This window comes from Ammospiza nelsoni, chromosome 23 (genome assembly GCF_027579445.1).
Source record: "Ammospiza nelsoni isolate bAmmNel1 chromosome 23, bAmmNel1.pri, whole genome shotgun sequence".
In the NCBI taxonomy this organism is placed as follows: Eukaryota; Metazoa; Chordata; class Aves; order Passeriformes; family Passerellidae; genus Ammospiza; species Ammospiza nelsoni.
Window position 1 is genome coordinate 812,501 of NC_080655.1, and position 18,640 is coordinate 831,140.

Genomic DNA, 18,640 nt, shown 5'->3' on the forward strand with positions numbered 1-18,640 from the left:
TAAAATATGCTCTGTAATTCTTCACACTGTCCTGGTGGTAGCTGTGGGGTGCTCAGAGCTCGTTCCTGGTGCTTTCTTTTACTGTAGGGGTCTCCTTCGAATGTGAGCAGCATTTTTGGGGTGGTGCCTGGGTGGGGAAGGTGCCCACAAGCCCCGGCCAGGACACTGCTCCAAAAGTTGAGCATTTTTCAACTTATTTTGCTCTGTTTTGTGTGTTCTGCTCAGCCTCCACTCGTCCATCTCTTCCCACCAGGAAAAGCTCACTCCTCTCCCACCTGTGCTGCCTCTGCTTTGCCCAGCCTGTCCCAGGGCTGTAAAAGTCTCAGCTCACCAAAAATGCACTGAAAAGCAGGATAAAGCTTAGAGAAACCCAGCCCATTACTCACCCGGGGCTGAGCAAACCCTGCAGGCTTTCTTGACAAGCCAATGCTCCATTTCATCCTTCTGCTACCCCAAATTACCCTCTGTAATTAAACCTGTCCTCTACCTTTGCTTTCCGAGCTGTTACACCTCTTGCTCCAAGGAAAACCAGGAAAAACCCTCTGCTTCTTGCTGGTTCACGTTACAGCTCCCCAGTGCAGGTTGTGTAGGCTGAAATTGGGGTGAAAAAGGAGGGAAAAGGTGCCTGGTGCTGCCCTCGGCCTCTGCCAGCCCCAGAACTGGCGCTGCGGGTGCCGCACACTTACCTGTGCCAGGCTCCTGTCCTGCCCCTCGGGTGCCGTGCCCAGGCGGGTGTCTCAGGGCGGGAGCACGCCCCAGCTGCCCTCCTCATGCCCAGCAGCTCATGCTGTGCTCTCCTGCTCGCTCTGTGCAACAGGAAACGCTGCAGCTGCGGCCGAGCCCCGGTTCCTGTCTGTGCCCGCGGCCTGGCCCAGCGGGGTCGGGCTTATCTCAGGAGCCCCGAGGGTCCAGCCTGGCCCCAAGCAGAACCAGCAGCTCGGTTATCTCCTGGACATCTCCCCGTGCTGCTCTGTGACACTCAGGGGGAGCTGGAGCTGCCCGTGGCGCTCGGGGACGGAGTTCCCCTGAGCGGCTTTGGGGAAGCACAGTAATGCTATTATTGGAAGGCTTCTTGCAGGTTGGAAAGGGGAATAAAACCCGTGTTTTGGCAGCTGAGGAGAGGTCAGGAATGGCAGAAATTCATTAAGGTCTTTAGAGAAGTGAAAGCTGCGTTAATGCAAATCGGGAGGAGGTCGGTTCAGCCAGCTGGGCGCTGATAAGGGCGCCCTGCCCTGATAAGGGCTCCCACGTGGAGAAAGAACACCCAGAACAGCAGAGATCTCAAAGCAACGTTGGATTTATTTCTACAAAGACCGGCATGGAAGGGATGTGTGACAGAAATCTCCAGATTCAGAGACTCTCTCGTGGCTTTGGGAGATCTGTGCTGCCTGGCCCAAAGCCTGGTCCTGGGCCAGGGCTCAGCTCAGCTGCCTCGGTGGCTCTCCAGGGGAACAGCGTCTGCAGGGTGAGCAGGAACCTGCTGCTGGGCAGCCCTTCTCTGAAGTGCTTCCTGGCTGCAAAAAGCCCTTTGCAAGAGCTTATTGCTAAAAAGGACATTTTTGTGCTGCTTCACAGACTCCTGGAGTGCCCTGCCCCAGGCTGCCAGGGCATCAGCACAGGGATGCCCCAGGGTGTGGAGAGGGCACCAAGCAGCTGGGTTCACAGCCAGACCCGTCCTGTGCAGCTGGGTTCACAGGCAGAGCCTTCCTGAGCAGCTGGGCTCACAGGTAGACCCATCCTGCTTGGCCCCAGGTGTGCCTGTACAGCCCCAGGTGTGCCAGGACAGCCCAAGTGCGCCAGGACAGACCAGGTATGCCAGCCCATCCCCAGGTGCCCTAGCACAGCCCAGGTGTCCCTGGAGTCCCAGCACAGCCCCAGGTGTCCCAGCACAGCCCCAGGTGTCCTAGCACAGCCCCAGGTGTCCCAGTACTGCCCAGGTGTCCCCGGAGTCCCAGCACATCCCAGGTGTCCCAGCACTGCCCAGGTGTCCCAGCACATCCCAGGTGTCCCGGCACATCCCAGGTGTCCCAGCACATCCCCAGGAGTCCCAGCACATCCCCAGGTGTCCCAGCACTGCCCAGGTGTCCCAGCACTGCCCAGGTGTCCCAGCCCATCCCCAGGTGTCCCAGCACATCCCAGGTGTCCCGGCACATCCCCAGGTGTCCCAGCACACCCCAGGTGTCCCAGCCCATCCCCAGGTGTCCCGGCACATCCCCAGGTGTCCCGGCACATCCCCAGGTGTCCCGGCACATCCCAGGTGTCCCAGCCCATCCCCAGGAGTCCCAGCACATCCCCAGGTGTCCCAGCACTGCCCAGGTGTCCCAGCACTGCCCAGGTGTCCCAGCCCATCCCCAGGTGTCCCAGCACATCCCAGGTGTCCCAGCACTGCCCAGGTGTCCTGGCACATCCCCAGGTGTCCCAGCACTGCCCAGGTGTCCCAGCACTGCCCAGGTGTCCCAGCCCATCCCCAGGTGTCCCAGCACATCCCAGGTGTCCCAGCACTGCCCAGGTGTCCCAGCCCATCCCCAGGTGTCCCGGCACATCCCCAGGTGTCCCGGGTGTCCCCGAGTCCCAGCACTACGTTCTCCGCACGTTCTCCAGGCGGTAGCTGCTGCGGAGCAGCCCCTCCAGCAGCTCGGGGGCGAGGCCGTGCAGGAGCAGCGCGGTGCCGACGGCCGGCCCGGGGTAGCGCAGCTCCCGGCGGCGCAGGGCCCCGGCCCGGATGATCTCCAGGGCGCACTCCTCCTTGGGGGCCGGCGTGTCGGGGATGACGTGGGACACGGCCTGTACGGCGCTCTCTGCAACGGGACGGGGACGGCTCGGGGGGACGCAGCGGCATCGGCTTCGGGGGGTCCGGGGCACCCCACACCCACAGAGCCAAACCCGCAGACTCTGGGATCAGACTGCTTAACGAGGCTCAGAACAGTGACAATGACAATTATAAATGTCCTTCCCCTCCCTTTGCTTTCCACCCCTGAGTTCACTGAGCCTGGCAGAGTCCAAGGCCTCAGGGCTCACTTTTGGAAGGGTTGGGGTCCTGTTCCCACAGCTGCAGAGGCGGGGAAGGCTCCAGCAGCCGTGGCAGAGCAGACTGGCACCAGGGACAGGGGCTGGGCTCGGCTGGAATGGGCTGGAAAGGGTTCCTGGCGGGGCTGAGCTCACCTGTGTTGATGTAGCCCAGGATGCAGAGCGTGATGGAAACGTTGATCTTGTCTATGATGAGCTCCTGCCTCAAGGAGCTGAAAAATCCGTCTAGGGCAAACTTGGTTGCCGAATAGGGAGCAGTAAAAGGGCCAGCAATTTTACCTGGAGCAGAGACACAGGGCAGGTGTTCAGGTGCTGGGCAGGCACCAGGCTGCACAGCTTCCCTTCCTCTTGCCCTGCCAGTAGCTCCAGTGCTGGGATTTAGGGTGTTGGGATAAATTGAGAGATAAAGCACACTCAGGAATGTTCAAATTGCGACATATGGCACAAAGGGCCTTCCAGAGCAGCTTTTGCATCCCTGCAGAGATGCCCAGGTACTGCCAATGTGCGTTCAGTGTGAAATCACCTGCACTGCAGCATGGGAAGGTGATCAGAGGGTGCCAAGAGCCTGACAGGACAGGAGATAAATTTCCCAGAGGATTTGAGTTGTGCAGAGTTAATCACGTGCTGCCCCTGGGTGCCAGCCCTGCCTGTGGTCCCTCCTGTGCCTTTTGGAGCAGCTCAGCAGGGACCGTGGCAGGAGAGGAAGGGCTGTGGCAGGAGCTCACCTGCTATGGATGAGACCACCACGATGCTGCCCTCGCTCTCCCTCAGCAGGGGCAGGGCAGCCGTGGCCAGCGCCACGTAGCTCACAAAGTTGGTCTCCATGAGGCTGCGGACGTGCTCCACGTCCCCGCTGAAGAAGGTGAAGCCGCTCTGGCCGATGTGGTTGAGGATGAGCATGTCCAGGCCCCCTGTGGGCAGAGCAGCCGTGCCACCAGCCACGGAGCCGGCACCTCCAGGGGCTGGGCTGCACGGGGCTGAGCAGGGAGCACCTACCCCAGGTGTTCTCAGCCTCCCTGAGCACCTCCTCGGGCAGGCTGGGGCTGGCCATGGAGCCGCTGATGTAGCGGGCGGAGGCAGCGCCGAGCTCCAGGCACCGCTCCACAACCTGGGGAGGGAAGGGGCTCTGAGGGACTCACCTGCATGGAACCCCAGCCCGGGCTGCTGCGGTGCTGGGCCCGGCAGGGCTGCTGCTGGGGTAGCCCTGGGATGAGTCTGCAGGGTACCAGGTGTGCCCAGGGTGGATGTGCAGGTACCAGGTGTGCCCGTGTGCCCAGGCTGGGGTGAATATCACATCCAGCCCAGCACGCCCCCCTTGCCATTTACTTTCTGCAGCTTGGCCTCTGTGCGTGCCGTGAGCAGCAGGTGTGCCTCCATCCGTGCCAGGTGATATGCCATCTGCTCCCCGATGCCGCTGCTGGCTCCCGTCACGATCACCCGCTTCCCCCGGAGCATCTCTGCCGAGGAGGGTGCAGAGCTCAGTGCTGGGACAGCCCTGGCACAGCCCCGGCACAGCCCCGGCACAGCCCTGGCACAGTCCTGGCACAGCCCTGGCACAGCCCCGGCACAGCCCCGGCACAGCCCCGGCACAGTCCTGGCACAGTCCTGGCACAGCCCCGGCACAGCCCCGGCACAGCCCCGGCACAGCCCTGGCACAGCCCTGGCACAGTCCTGGCACAGCCCCGGCACAGTCCTGGCACAGTCCTGGCACAGCCCTCGCTGCCCCTCTGCTCCTCCCTGTCCCTGCGGCTCCCCCGTGCCCCTGCCAGCCCGGTCAGACCCTGCTGCAGTCTGACCCCAATCCCAGCGGGGTGGGGAGGCCTGAGCTCTGCACCCCTGCCCAGGGAGCAGGGAGAGCTGGCCAATAAAGGATTGAATGTTTAAAGGGAAAAGTGCTTGTTTCCCGGATAAGTCATTGACAGGGGTCAGGCACTGTCCCATCAGAGCCGGTGTAGCCCTGTGAGTTTCCCCATGCCCTGACCCCTTGCCTGGGGCAGCCTGACCTCCCCTCAGCCCTCCCTGGCTGTGCCAGCCCCGTCCAGATCCCTCTGGTGGTGCTTGTGGAGCCACCAGGTCCCTGCTGGTCCCTGCTTCTCCCTGCTTCTCCCTGCTGGTCCCTGCTTGTCCCTGCTGGTCCCTGCTGGTCCCTGCTGGTCCCTGCTTCTCCCTGCTTCTCCCTGCTTCTCCCTGCTTCTCCCTGCTGGTCCCTGCTGGTCCCTGCTTCTCCCGGGACTCACCTTCATTGAAGTTCTCAGGTGCTGAGTAAAAATAAAAGGCCAGTGCTGCTCCCAGCAAAGGGATGAGAATCTTGAGCAGCAAGCCCATCCCTCTGCAGAGGAAAGGCAGGAACCAGACGAGCCCCACGGGGAGGTGAAGGTGGCTGGAGCTCGCGAATGGGGCTGGGCAGTTTTGAGCTGGCTCTTATCTCACACAAGTTTACTGATGGACCTTTTCTTTGCCCTGCCTGTGATTTAGCAAACATTAACCTAATGAAGCGTGTGGCTTTGGACTTTAGGCTGTCCCTTTGCACCCTGGGCCTGCCAGGAGTGCCAGGTGTGCTTTTGGACAGAAGGGAAGGCACTGAGCAGTGGTCTGGGGGCTGCCCAGGGGCTGGGACAGCAGTGTCCCCTCGGAGCAGACATCCCTGGCACCATGGACATCCCTTTCTCCACCTCTAAACCAGGAGCAGCCCTTTCCTTTCCTTCCCTTCCCTCCCTCGCTGGCTGCCTGAGGATTCACTGAGCTCCTGTACACGTCCACAGCCAGACCTGGGGAGAGCAGGGCGCAGGTTCCATTTCCCATCCACTGCTGATGATCCTGGGTTATCCTCTGGGATATCACCATGGGGGCAACACTGTCATTTTGCTGGGTGGCTCTTACCCCTAAAATATATCCCTGTGGAGGAATCCATGGGCTGCAAAAGGCAGTAAAGGAGCCAAGTGGATGAATAGGAAAGATCTCCAGCTTTGCCAGGGTGGTGATTCTGCTCAGTGCCTGCTGGGCAGGTGGCAAATGGCTTTGACGGTGATTTTCTGGAAATTTAAAGCGCAGAACCCACTCGGTGTGTGCTGGTTTGTATGGGTAAGGAGAAATTAGGAGTGAATTGTTCCCTGTGATGGTGGCAGGCCCTGGCACAGGTGCCCAGAGCAGCAGTGCCCGCCCTTGGATCCCTGGCAGTGCCCATGAGCAGCTGGGAAAGGCCATAAATCCCCGCCAGCACATGCAGCGCTGTCCGGCTAATACACTTTATTTAATAATTAGCTCAATAATTAGCGTTCCGCGGCCGGGCGGGGCCAGCAGGGCACGGAGGAGCCTCCAATGCGGGTCCCGCTCCGTCCCTGCGGGTGCCGCCAGCGCATCGCGAACCGGGCGGGGGCGGCGGCGGCCGGGAACGGAGGAACGGGGCCGGCCGGGACCCTGCCGTGACAGGGGACCCTCCCGGGGGCCGGGACCCTCCCAGGGCCGGGACTCTGCCGGGGGCTGGGGACCCTCCCGGTGACCGGGACCGTCCTGGTGACAGGGGACCCTCCCGGGGTACGGGACCGTCCCGGGTGGAGACCCTCCGGTGACCGGGACCCTGCGGTGACAGGGGACCCTCCGGTGACCGGGACCCTGCGGTGACAGGGGACCCTCCGGGGGTCCCGGGCCGGGGCTCAGTGCGGCGGGCGGGGGGCGGCGGGCGCGGCGGGCAGGCGGTAGCGGCTCCGCACCAGGTAATCGAGCAGCTCTGCGGCGCAGTCCCGCAGCAGCAGCGGCAGCCGCGTGGAGCTGTAGCGGTAGTAGAGCTCCCTCCGGCGCAGCGCCGCGCCCTTGAGGATCTCCAGCGCGCACTCGTCCCGCGGCGCCGGCCGCTCCTGCAGCACCTCCGCGGCAGCGCGCACCGCGCGGTCTGCGCGCCCCCGCGTCAGCGCCGGGGATGGGGGACAGTGGGGATGCCCGGGGATGGGGGGGAGAACGGGGACCCCCGGGGATGGGGGACAGTGGGGATCCCCAGGGGATGGGGGGGAGAACGGGGACCCCCGGGGATGAGGGGGAGAACGGGGACCCCCGGGGATGGGGGACAGCGGGGATCCCCAGGGGATGGGGGGGAGAACGGGGATCCCCGGGGATGGGGGACAGTGGGGATGCCCGGGGATGGGGGGGAGTGGAATCCCCGGGGGATGCAGAGAGAGTAGGGACCCCCGGGGATGGGGGAGAGTAGGGACCCCCGGGGATGGGGGAGAGTAGGGACCCCCGGGGATGGGGGAGAGTAGGGACCCCCGGGGATGGGGGAGAGTGGGGATCTCTGGGGTATTGGGGGAGAGTGGGGATCTCTGGGGAATATGGGCAGAACGAGGACTCCCAGGGGATGCGGGAGAGTGGAAACCCCGGGCATGAGGGAGAGTGGGGACCCCCGGGGATGAAGGCACCCGAAGGGGTGTTGGGCTGTGCCAGCCTGTAAGCAGTGCCCAGATTTACGTGGCACAGGGAAGTAAAAGGCTTTTGAGGCTGTTTTTGGGGGCAGACGGGTGGGAACCCCCTGCAGCCGGGGGGACAGGCTGAGGGGCAGGAGAAGGAGCCGGGGTGGGGATGCCCAGCCCTGGGCAGGGCTGGCACAGCTCTGCTCTCACCTGTATCGATGAAGCCGAGGATGCAGAGCGTGATGGAGACATTTATGTTCTGAATGGTGAACTCCTGCCTCAGGGAGCTGAAAAATCCATCCAGGGCAAACTTAGTCGCAGAGTAGGGGACGGTAAAGGGGAACCCGACTTTACCTGGGCACAGAGGGAAGTTCTGTGTTAGCACACGAGGCTGCTCTGCCTGAGCTGCTCTTCTGCCCTCCCTCAGTGAGGATTTCACCAGGGAAGTGCCATCCTGCCACCTGAACAGCAGCCTTACAAATATTCCTGCTGGCTTCCAGCTCTTAAGGCCAAAGCTGTGGCTCACATCTCTGCTCAGGACACGGGCAGCCCACAGCAACCACAAAACCCTCAGAGAGGAGAGATGGAGCAAAGCTGGAACTTATCCCTGGCCTGAGCTGCTCACCAGAGCCCTGACCAATGCAGCACTGTGGGGTTTAATTGGTCAAAAACCAAAATGGGGAGATTGGGTTGAGCAGAAAACAAATTCCATCAAGAGAACTCCAAACCCATCTGGATTTGGGTGTTGGGGCTGGTTTTGGTGGGGTTTTAGTGTTAAGCAGTTATGGCTCCTGGAGGGCGCCTGGTGTCCCTGTGTGCTGCTCTGGCACTCAGCCCAGGTGCATTTTGGGCAGTCCCATGTCCCCAGCCTGGTGGCACTGCCCGCTCACCTGCCATGGATGAAACCACCACGATGCTGCCCTCGCTCTCCTTCAGCATGGGCAGGGCTGACGTGGCCATGGCCACGTAGCTGAGGAAGTTGATTTCCAGCAGCTTCCGGACGTGCTCAACGTCCCCATCGAAAAAGCCAAAGTAGGATGCACCAACGTGGTTCAGAATGAGCATGTCAAGGCCTCCTGCCAGCAGAAAAACAGGCATTAGTGCTGGGGGAGAGGGCTGCAAGCAGCAAAACAACATTTCCTGGGAGCAGAATAAGTGCAATCCAAGGAAATCAGGTTTTTGGGTCAGAGCTGTGGCCTGTTATCTCCAGAGCAGGGATACAGCCTGGATGGTGGCTGCCAGGAAATATTTTGTTGTGATATATTTTGTTAGTTCGAAACACAAATGCCACAGCCCAAGGGAAATCACCCTGAGCTGTCAGTGGGACAGGAGGGAGAGGAGAGGGGAGCTCCCTATAGAGCTGGAGCATTTCTGAGCTGTGACCCTCGGCTGCAATGGCCAGAGCTATGGATCCCCCAGACCCCGGCACTGGGCTGATGAAATCCAGGGCTGTGGCACTGCAGCAGGGTGCCAGGAGGCCACAGGGCTGCAATCAGAGGTGCAGGGTCAGTGTGAGAGGCAGCAGTGCAGAGAGGAGCAGGGTCAGTGTGAGAGGCAGCAGTGCAGAGGTGCAGGGTCAGTGTGAGAGGCAGCAGTGCAGAGAGGAGCAGGGTCAGTGTGAGAGGCAGCAGTGCAGAGGAGCAGGGTCAGTGTGAGAGGCAGCAGTGCAGAGGTGCAGGGTCAGTGTGAGAGGCAGCAGTGCAGAGGTGCAGGGTCAGTGTGAGAGGCAGCAGTGCAGAGAGGAGCAGGGTCAGTGTGAGAGGCAGCAGTGCAGAGAGGAGCAGGGTCAGTGTGAGAGGCAGCAGTGCAGAGAGGAGCAGGGTCAGTGTGAGAGGCAGCAGTGCAGAGAGGAGCAGGGTCAGTGTGAGAGGCAGCAGTGCAGAGGTGCAGGGTCAGTGTGAGAGGCAGCAGTGCAGGTAGAAGTGGGGCTGCAAGGGGCAGAGTTAGGCGAGGTTTTTCCCGTCTCTGCCTTATTGCCCGTGGCAAACAGCAGGGCCAGGGTGCTGGCAGTTTGCAGAGCGGGCTCAGACGTACCCAGCGCTGCCTGTGCCTCCCTCACCACGCGCTGGGCGAAGGCCGTGTCCTCCATGGAGCCGCTGACGAAGCGCGCCGAGGCTGCGCCCAGCTCCAGGCAGCGCCGCACCACCTGCCAGGCCAGGAGCAGGGCTCAGCACCTGCCTGCCTCATCTGGAACCCCATCCCTGCTCTGGGGACCTCATCCTGACCTGGAGACCCCATCCCTGCTCTGGGAGCCCCATCCCTGCTCTGGGAGCCCCATCCCTGCCCTGGGAACCCCATCCCTGCCTGGGGACCCCTCCCTGCTCTGGGAGCCCCATCCCTGCCTGGGAACCCCATCCCTGCTCTGGGGACCCCATCCCTGTCCTGGGAACCCCATCCCTGCCTGGGGACCCCATCCCTGCCTGGGGACCCCTCCCTGCTCTGGGAGCCCCATCCCTGCTCTGGGAGCCCCATCCCTGCCTGGGAACCCCATCCCTGCCTGGGGACCCCATCCCTGCCTGGGGACCCCTCCCTGCCCCGGAGCCCGCTGGCTCTCAGGTGTGGGTGTCGGAGCTCCCTGTGATGTGTCCCCACCTAAAACCAGTGGTTTGGGCTTTTGGGAGTGTGTTTGGAGCTTTGTGAACTTCAAAGGGAGCCTGGAAAATGATTCCTTGGTGAGCGCGTTACCCGAGGCAGTCTGGCTGGAAATGCAGGAGCAGCAGCAGGGGCAGGGGCAGGAGCCTGCTGTGGAACGAGGGTGTGTGGGGATGTGTGTGCAGCTCAGACACTGCGGTGTGGAGCGTGGGGAGATCTGTGTGCAGGAGGGACTGCCAGGTGTGCAGGAGGGAATGCCAGTTGTGTGTGTGTGTGCAGGAGGGAATGCCAGGTGTGCAGGAGCTCCCAGAGCACAGGGGTGTGTCACCATGACCTGTGACTATCACCATTGTCCATGTGTGACCTGTGCCCAGGTGTGACCTGTGCTGTCCCCGTGCCCACGTGTGACCCGTGCCATGGCTGTTCCCATGGCCATGCTGGGAGCTCCCAGCCCCATGTCTGGGTGAGCCCTGCCGTGGTCCCCAGCCGTGCCCATTTACACTCTGCAGCCTGGGCTCTGTGCGTGCCGTGAGCAGGACGTGGGCGCCCATCCGTGCCAGGTGATATGCCATCTGCTCCCCGATGCCCGTGCTGGCTCCCGTCACGATCACCCGCTTGCCCCGGAGCATCTCTGTGACACAGGCACAGCCCTGCAGTCAGCCTTGTGCTATTAGAGAAACCTCAAAACTGAGAAATAACAAACCCCTGCGTGCCCTCCAGATCAGCAGGTAATTGGAAGGTAAATGAGTGCAGAGCATCCAGCACTCCCATCCCATGGAAAGGGCTCTCCCATCCCATGGAAAAAGCTGTGGAGCTGCTGCAGCCCCCCGAGGAATGCAGGGACACAGGGACAGCTCTGGACTCTTCCAGCAGGTTTTTCCACAAACCAGGACAAAATTTATCAAAGCCCCAACTATTCTGTAACAAAAGCAACCCACTGAGTGTGTGCTCCAAACTTCAGCACTTACAAACCCCGTTTATAAACTCTTTTCCTGCGCTCAGGAAAATGGAGCACCCAGTGCCCTCTCCCCCTGCCTCACCTGCTCCCCCAGGAGGTTTTTCTGCACAGTCCCTGCTCAGTTTGGTTTAAATCTTTGTTAAAGCCCCTTTCAGTATCCACCAGCCCACAGAGGCTCGGCCTTGCTCTGAGCTCTGACCGGTTTCCGTGCAAAACACCCAAATGTGGCTTTTTGTCGTTCTTTCCTTAAAGCCAGAGTCCCTTTGGATACTCACCCGGTTTGAAGGTGTCCCTCGCAGAATAGAACCAGAAGGCCAAAACCAGTCCCAGGAAGGGAATGAGAATCTTTTGCAACCGACCCATCCCACCGTGGAGCCAGGAAATGCAGCAGGAGAGAGAAGGAAGGAACAAAAACCCCTGTGCAGAGCTGCTCCTGAGGGAAGCAGCGCTGTGACCCTTTAAAAACCCATCAGCCGAGGAGCTGCGGCTTCCAAAGGCCTGGAAAACCACGGCTGGGGGGATGGAGAAGCCAAGCCAAGCTTTGCTGTGCTCCCTGCAGCTCGGCCTGGCCAGCGGCGCTGTTTGGGTCCTGCCCGGCTCTTTTCATATTTCCTGTCCTACATTAAAATGCAGAATTTTGCACAACACCCTGGAAGAGGTGTGTCTTTGCCGAGCAGCATCAAGTTTCACTTGGAGAGCATCAGAGGGAGCCCGGTGCAGGTGGTTCAGCGTCGTCCCTCGTTCCTGCAGGCCCTGGGCACGGACGGGGCACGGGGACAGCCCCAGATGGTGCTGGGCACCCCGGGCAGGGCTGCTCTGTGCCCCAAGGCTGCTCCTGCCCCCGGGGCTGGCACCAGGGACTGGGCAGCTCCTGCTCCCCAAACAGCCCCGGGAAAGGCTGATGGAGGGGAAAGGGTTTGTGATCCTGGCTGCTGCCAGCCTTGGAGGGGCAGAGCCCAGAGCTGTGCCCGGAGCGGTGCCCAGGGCTGTGCCCAGAACCCAGAGCTGTGCCCAGAGCTGGGGCTGCGCTCCCGGGGGATCTCCTGCCCTGCTGCCTGCTCCGGGCAGGAATTTGTCCTGCCAGACCCCAGCAGAGGGGAGAGGGAGCTTGGGGAGCCCTGCAGGGAGCTCGTTCCAGGGCCCAGCTCAGGCAGGTTTGCACAGGCAGCTCCAAGGCTGAAAACACTTGGCAGGAATTTGGATTCTGTTTCTTTTTTTTTTTTTTTTTCCTTTTTTGAACGATATTTGGCTTTTTTCCAACCATTATCAAATGCGGAGGATTTTGCTTTTTATTTTTTCCTTTCCCCTCTTGCTTTCTTTTATCTCATAGACATTAAAGTATTATTTTTCCTCCGCGGCTGTCCCAGCGCCCTTTGCCATGAACAGAGCCATGAAAGCTCTGTCTTTCTTTGCAGGCAGAGCCCTCACAATATCAGGGTCTGCCCTCATTTTCTTTTCTCCTCGCACATCCTGCAGCCCCCATCACTGCCAGCCTGCACCACTGGAAGAGCACTCCCAGTCCCAAGGGAGATGAGAGGGTTGGAGAATGGCTTTGGTTTGGTTTGACATCACATTTCTGCCCACTGCTGGTTTACAGCAAACACTGTGATGTTCAAGTCGTTTCCAAGCCCTAAATTTGTGTTTTTTCCCTGCGTGACCAAATTGGGAATTGCTGCCCTGGAGTTCCATTGTTGGACAGTGGCTGCTGGGAGCCCTGGCCCCTGTCCACGTTCCCAGTGCCCTTGGGGCTGGTGCCGGGGGCTGACATCCTTATCTGCACCCCTAAATTTAGCCTGGCAGCCCTGCAGTGTCCATGTCCACTGCAAATAGCACTGAGGGCTCTCTGAACACATCCAGCCCTGCATTGGAGAGGCCTCAGCTCCTGGGATGAGGGGCTGGATGGCAGCTCCAGGCTGAAATCAGATCTGTGAGAGATGGCTGCACACAAAGGCTCACCAGACTCTGTGCCAGCTGCATTTTTCCTGAGAATTTAATGTACCAGGGAAGTGTCACGTTCACAGGTTGGAATAAACCACATTCAGACAGGTCTCAGAACAACAGAAACCATCCTCATGGGAACCCAGCGATGTAACTCAGCCCTGGGGCAATGTGTGGCTGCGCCCAGGAGTTCGTCCTGCAGGGTCTGGGTTTAACTCAGCCTTAAATGCTCTCCCCAGCTGCTCACTGGTCCCATCTGGTTTCTCTCTGCTCTGTCCCAGTGTTTATAATGAAACAGTTTTGCAATTGGCACCTTGCAAGGGCTGTGGCCACGGCCCCGTGTGCTCCGGGATGCTGCGGGGTTCTGTAGGGTGCTGTGGGGTGCTGTGGGGTGCTGTGGGGTGCTGTGGGGTTCTGTGGGGTGCTGTAGGGTGCTGCGGGATGCTGTGGGGTTCTGTGGGGTTCTGTGGGGTGCTGTGGGATGCTGTGGGGTTCTGTAGGATGCTGTGGGGTGCTGTGGGGTTCTGTGGGGTTCTGTGGGGTGCTGTGGGATGCTGTGGGATGCTGTGGGGTGCTGTGGGGTTCTGTGGGGTGCTGTGGGGTTCTGTGGGGTGCTGTGGGATGCTGTGGGATGCTGTGGGATGCTGTGGGGTGCTGTGGGATGGTCTGGGATGCTGTGGGATGCTGTGGGGTGCTGTGGGGTGCCGTGGGGTGAAACCAGGGATCAATACTGGTCTCATTCCCCCTGTGCAGAGGGTCCCAGGTCCCTGCAGTGCCCAGGGCCGTGACAGAGCCCAGGCTGGCCCCAGGCTGGCCCTGCAGGGTGAGCTGGGCGCAGTGCCCAGCCCAGGGCAGGGCCAGGGCCAGGGCTGTGCTTTAGCTGTCTAATCCCCTTAGCTGCCTTAGGAGCAGCTATTTTGACTGCTCCCAACCCTCTTTGCTGTAAGCTCATCACCTCGGGGCTGCAGCCCTGGGCAGAGGAGGAGCAGCAGCAGGGCAGCAAACCTGGGGAGTCTGGGGGGGCACCTGGCTGGGCTGGGACTGTCACCTGGGTGAGATTGATCCTGTGAGCTGACAGGACACAGCCCCGGGATGGGCTGGGACTGTCACCTGGGTGAGATTGATCCTGTGAGCTGACAGGACACAGCTCTGGGCTGTCCAGCACTGTCCCCTGGCTGTGATCTGACAGGACCTGTGATCTGCCATAGCCACAGCCCCCATCTCCCTGCAGTGTCCTCACACCAGGTGTGCCCAGGAATTCCAGCTCGGCCTTCCCTGCTGGAAATGTGAAACCTCTCTAAAAGCTGGGATGGGCAGGGCAATGGAGCTGGTGCATCCCTTCAGGCCTGAATTCTCCAGTTTTCCCATGAAACTCCCTTCGGTATCAGTGAGGGGGATTGTTCAGCCTTGCCAGAGAAGGGCAAGTTCAGCCTTGCCCAAGGGCATTTAGTTACAGACTAAATTCATTTAGTTACAGACTGAATCCATTTAGTTACAGACTAAATGAGGTAATTCTCAAACACTATTTTTTAAAAAGCACTATAATTTTAATGAGGAAAAAGTACTTTAAAAGCTTGAGCAGATTTTTGGGCAGAAACTGGGTAGGATTCTTTCTCCGCTCTGTGCTGCTGGGTTTGTTTGGGTAACAGAAATAATCATCAACAAAATGAATTGTGGGTTGTGTATTATGAAAATGAAACAGTGAACTTCAGCCGTACTCTGGTATTTTCAGGTCCTGCTCTTATGTAGGAGCTGTGCCTTGGGCACTGAGGTCTGGCAGGGCTTTCCCATTTTCCATGATCCAGTGTTTGGCTCAATGCTTTGCTGTGAGCTGAGAGTGGCACGCTGCTGGTGCATCTCCAGTTTCCATGAGCTGCGTATCCTGCTGCTCCTCCTGTCCTGAGGGTGTCTTTGAGCTGATAAGGAGATTTCCTGCCCTGGTCAGGACTGGCCGGGCCTGTTTGCTGCCCTCCCCTCTGTAATGTGGTCAGGACCACTCAGCCCTGGCTGGCTGCAGACTTTATTTGACTGACATGACACAGTCCCAAATGCAACAGATTCTTGCTAAGCCCCAGAACATTTTTTAAATAGGTGAAAGTCCTCTAATGGTCCTGGCAGGGCTCTGAGTGGAGCCTGGAACAGTTTCCACACCCTCCAGGCTGTGCCATCTCTGTGTTTTTCCATCTGTGGCTCTGGAATCCAGCATTACCCTGCACACTCAGGTGTCTGTGGCGGCTCTGTGAAAGATCCCAGAAAGGTGGAAGGGTTTTGGCTTTAGGCTCTGTGAAAGATCCCAGAAAGGTGGAAGGGTTTTGGCTTTAGGGTTTGTGAAAGATCCCAGAAAGGTGGAAGGGTTTTGGTTTTAGGGTTTTTATCTGAGCAGCAGCTGGAGCCTGCTGGAGGGCTGCCAGGGCAAGAGTGGGTTTTGGTTTATTTTAAACCAGTTCTGAGCACACGTGGCCATGGCAGGGACAGATCTGTGCCACTGAACCCAGGTAACCCCAGCTCCAGCTCGGGCCATGTGGCGCCCGTGTGACACAAATGTCACCTCCTGCCCAGCTGGGCCCTGGGGAGGGAGCGGAGGGACAGACAGACAGACAGACAGACGGAGCAGCCCCCGGAGCCGCCTCTCAGGGTTTATCTCCTCCACTGTCCCCCATGTCCCCCCTGCCCCGCAAAAGGAGCCAGAGGTGGGAGCAAAACCTCAGCAAAGCAGCACGAGAAGGCTCTGACAATAACAGCAGCAAGAGAGAACACGGGTACCATAGAAAATATTTATTGATCTTGCAAAACGGTGTAAAACGCGTCCGTATGAAAAATAAGAAACCACGCTGTGCATGGCGCACAGGTTTATACCAACAAAAGGTATTTTTCCCCACTGCTGCACAGCAGCAAATAAAGCCCTTCTCTTGTGGCGGGTGTCAGACGTGCAGCCTCCTCGGGCCGAGCCTTCCCTGCGTGCTGGAACCCCCCTGGTGGAGTCTCTGTGTGGGTCAGCCTAGGACGCGTGCTGCCGGGTCACCAGGGCCCTCTGCAGCGCCGGCTGCGCCTTGCCCTTGGCCAGCACCAAATCCTCCCTTTTCTGCTGCTCCCGGGCCGCCCCGGGCTTGTTCTTGTCCTCCTCGTCCTCCAGGCTGGGCTGGGAGCTGAAGGGGCTGCACACGGTCTCCACCAGGCCGATGACCACCCCGAAGAAGGCCAGCACGCTGCCCAGCATGTACAGCTTGACCATCTTCCTGTTGGGCTTCTGGCTCAGCATCTCCTTGGCGAAGGGGATCAGCTCGTGCATGGTCTCCATCTCAGCTCGGCAGCAGCGGGGTCTGGTGTGGCTTCTGGGGGAGAAGGGAGAGGGACGTGAGTTCGATCCAGCTGCTGTGGTGGCAGAGCTCCCTGAGCTCCCTGAGCTCCCCGCAGACCCGCAGCCGGGCTTAAATGGGGAGCGGGGATTTTGCCGAAGGTTTGCTTCAGGAAAACGCAGCCACCCTGTCCCTGTGGTGCCCCAGGACAGAGGCAGGGCCACCCTGCCCAGGACAGAGCCAGGGCCACCCTGCTCAGGGCAAAGCCAGAGCCACCCTGCCCAGCACAGAGCCTGAACCACCCTGCCCAGACAGAACCATCCTGATCAGGGCAGAGCCAGGGCCACCCTGCCCAGGACAGAGCCGGAACCACCCTGCCCAGACAGAACCATCCTAGGGCAGAGCCAGAGCCACACTGTCCAGGACAGAGCCACCGTGCCCAGGGCAGAGCCAGAGGCGCCCTGCCCAGGCTGCGGTGGGGGGCACACACTGCTGGTCCCGCGCGTTTTGTGCGGCGTCCTGACCCGTAGCATCCCATCCCCTTGCATCCCCATCCCCTTGCATCCCCATCCCCTTGCATCCCCATCCCGTCCCATCCATCCCCTCGCAGCCCTTACCTTGTGTGTTCCGCGGGCTGTGCTGTGCAGTGAGTGGTGCGGTGCTGCTGCAGGCTGTGCTGAGCGGTGCAGTGAGCGGTGCAGTGAGCGGTGCAGTGAGCGGTGCAGTGAGCGGCGCAGTGAGCGGTGCAGTCGCCGCGAGGCTGTGCTGCTGCTGGCGTCGCTGCTGTCGCTGCTGTCGCTGCTGTCGCTGTCGCAGCCGCTGCGCTGCCGCCGCTGCCCGGAGCCGCCTCCGCCGCCTTTTATCGCCGCCGGGGCGGGCGGGGCGGGGGCCGGGCCGGGAGCGGGGCCCGGAGCTGGGGCCGGCCCGGCCCCCCCGCGCTGGCAGCTCCTGCCCTAATCCGGCCAGACCTTTTAATTTTTTTTTTTAAACCCTTTCCTCCCCCACTTTGTAATTATTTTATTCTTTCTTTTCCCCATTCCATTTCTTCCTCCTTCCATTTCTCCTTGCGTTTTCCCATCCCTCCTTCCATTTCTCCTTTTTCGCTTAAAAAACAAAAGTTTTTCCTTCCTCCAAAAAAACCCCTATGATTGTCTCAGTCTAATTCCTGAAACAGAGACGTGATGCCTGACTTGCTGTACCTGCTTCTGCAATAAGTATTTCATCTATTCAATTTCATATATTCACAGTGGCTGTGGTGATTGCCTGGGAGGCAGGGAGAGGGTCTGTGTCCACAGCTCCCAAAACAGGGCAGGGTTTGGGTCAGGGCTTGGGGCTGTGCGTGGCCAATTCACCAAAACGTCCCTGCCTGGCTGCCACACTGCAGGCAAGGGGGTGAGAAAACAGCCCAGGGACGCAGCAGGCTGGTGTCACCAGGCCGAGGTGTGACAGTGTCACCGCAGCCGAAGTGCGATCATGTCATCAGACTGAGGTGTGACAGTGTCACCTGGGCTGGGGTGTGAGGTGCTTGTGGAAGGTTTCTCCAGGTGCCTCACCAAAGGGAACCATGAGCAGGTCATTCTGCAGGTGTGACAGCCCCTGACTTCCTGGGAGTGAGGGAACTTGGGGAAGCTCCAAAGATGGAGAAGTTACATCAAATCAGATCCACTCCTGACTTTTCCTGTGCTTGGTGCTGAATTTGTGTCACCCCCTTTGTGTCCCCCTTAATGTCACTCTCTGTGTCACCTGCAGCACGGTGCTGTTCCCATCCTGGGCTGCAGCCAGGCTGTGTTGCACCAATAACCCCCGGCATTACTGATGATGCAACAACGATTGCATCATCATCATCATCACCCCCATCATTGCTGCGGCTGCAGCTCCAGCAGAGCAGACACTGCAGGAACCCTCTGGGTTCCTGCACATCCCAGCTGAGCCCAGAGGGCTGCCAAAGCCATGAGAAGTTGTTGGTGATGGACTCTGGGTCAGACTTCTGGGCAGATCCATGTGGCTGAGAGGATGGGAATTGCTCTGCCAGGCAGTGTGTAGAAATTAAAATATCAGCTGATGCTGTAGCAGCAGTTTTAGGGAGAGGTTGGTGCATGTGGAAGGAGGTGAAGCTCATGTCCTTCCTGCCTTCCTCCCCTCCTCCTCCTCCTCAGCTTTGATGCCCCCACACTGCCTGGTTCCCTGCCCACGAGGCTGGGCACTGCTGGCCCACCCCAAAAAGGGGCACAGCCCTTGAATCTGTGGGATTTCCCCGTCTCTGAGCTGTGCCGGCTGTGGGGCAGTGACTCAGCCCTGGCTCCTCACATCCCGCACGTCCCGAGGCTGCCCCGGCCCTGCAGCGCTCCAAGGAAACGCTCCTGCTGAAAACTTGGGGGTTTTTTGGTTTTTTTTTTTGCAAGTTTTGAGTGTGCTTAGGAAACTGTATT

At 59.9% G+C, this 18,640-nt stretch overlaps 4 protein-coding genes across 7 annotated transcripts in view; all 4 read right to left on the bottom strand.

Moving 5' to 3' along the window:
- The window catches only part of TRAF3IP3 (TRAF3 interacting protein 3), a 10,768-nt gene extending 9,918 nt beyond the window's left edge, over positions 1–850 (bottom strand). For all 4 annotated transcript variants that reach the window (XM_059488132.1, XM_059488133.1, XM_059488131.1 and 1 more), the window contains exon 1: positions 687–850. In XM_059488132.1, coding sequence (XP_059344115.1) covers positions 687–772 — 86 coding nt within the window. In that variant the 5' untranslated portion in view covers positions 773–850. The remainder of the gene's footprint in view (positions 1–686) is intronic.
- Positions 851–2,577: 1,727 nt separating this feature from the next.
- HSD11B1 (hydroxysteroid 11-beta dehydrogenase 1) lies at positions 2,578–5,417 on the bottom strand. The gene is made up of 6 exons (XM_059488040.1): positions 5,265–5,417; positions 4,354–4,484; positions 4,024–4,135; positions 3,753–3,938; positions 3,163–3,306; positions 2,578–2,798 (listed from the first exon to the last, which is right to left on the bottom strand). The coding sequence occupies exons 1-6, from the start codon at positions 5,350–5,352 to the stop codon at positions 2,578–2,580; spliced, it is 882 nt and encodes a 293-aa protein (XP_059344023.1). The 5' UTR covers positions 5,353–5,417.
- A 939-nt stretch (positions 5,418–6,356) lies between these two features.
- LOC132083363 (11-beta-hydroxysteroid dehydrogenase 1-like) lies at positions 6,357–11,584 on the bottom strand. Its single transcript, XM_059488022.1, is given in 8 exon segments — positions 6,357–6,916; positions 7,638–7,781; positions 8,318–8,503; positions 9,462–9,573; positions 10,520–10,650; positions 11,253–11,350; positions 11,450–11,512; positions 11,514–11,584. Coding segments are annotated over 8 exon segments (1,041 nt in total). The 3' UTR covers positions 6,357–6,680.
- Positions 11,585–15,675: 4,091 nt separating this feature from the next.
- On the bottom strand, positions 15,676–17,027 carry G0S2 (G0/G1 switch 2). The gene is made up of 2 exons (XM_059487851.1): positions 16,829–17,027; positions 15,676–16,247 (listed from the first exon to the last, which is right to left on the bottom strand). The coding sequence occupies exon 2, from the start codon at positions 16,211–16,213 to the stop codon at positions 15,914–15,916; it is 300 nt and encodes a 99-aa protein (XP_059343834.1). The 5' UTR covers positions 16,214–16,247; positions 16,829–17,027; the 3' UTR covers positions 15,676–15,913.
- Positions 17,028–18,640: the final 1,613 nt, after the last annotated feature.

Bases quoted from the DNA above. Each gene is read 5' to 3' on its own strand.
- HSD11B1 (XM_059488040.1), bottom strand. From the start codon at position 5,352: ATGGGCTTGCTGCTCAAGATTCTCATCCCTTTGCTGGGAGCAGCACTG. The intron at 4,485-5,264 runs GTGAGTCCCGGG...CCTCCTCGGCAG, and splicing joins ACCTGAGAACTTCAATGAAG to AGATGCTCCGGGGGAAGCGG. The intron at 2,799-3,162 runs GTGAGCTCAGCC...GTCCCGTTGCAG, and splicing joins CCTGGGCTACATCAACACAG to AGAGCGCCGTACAGGCCGTG.
- G0S2 (XM_059487851.1), bottom strand. From the start codon at position 16,213: ATGGAGACCATGCACGAGCTGATCCCCTTCGCCAAGGAGATGCTGAGC.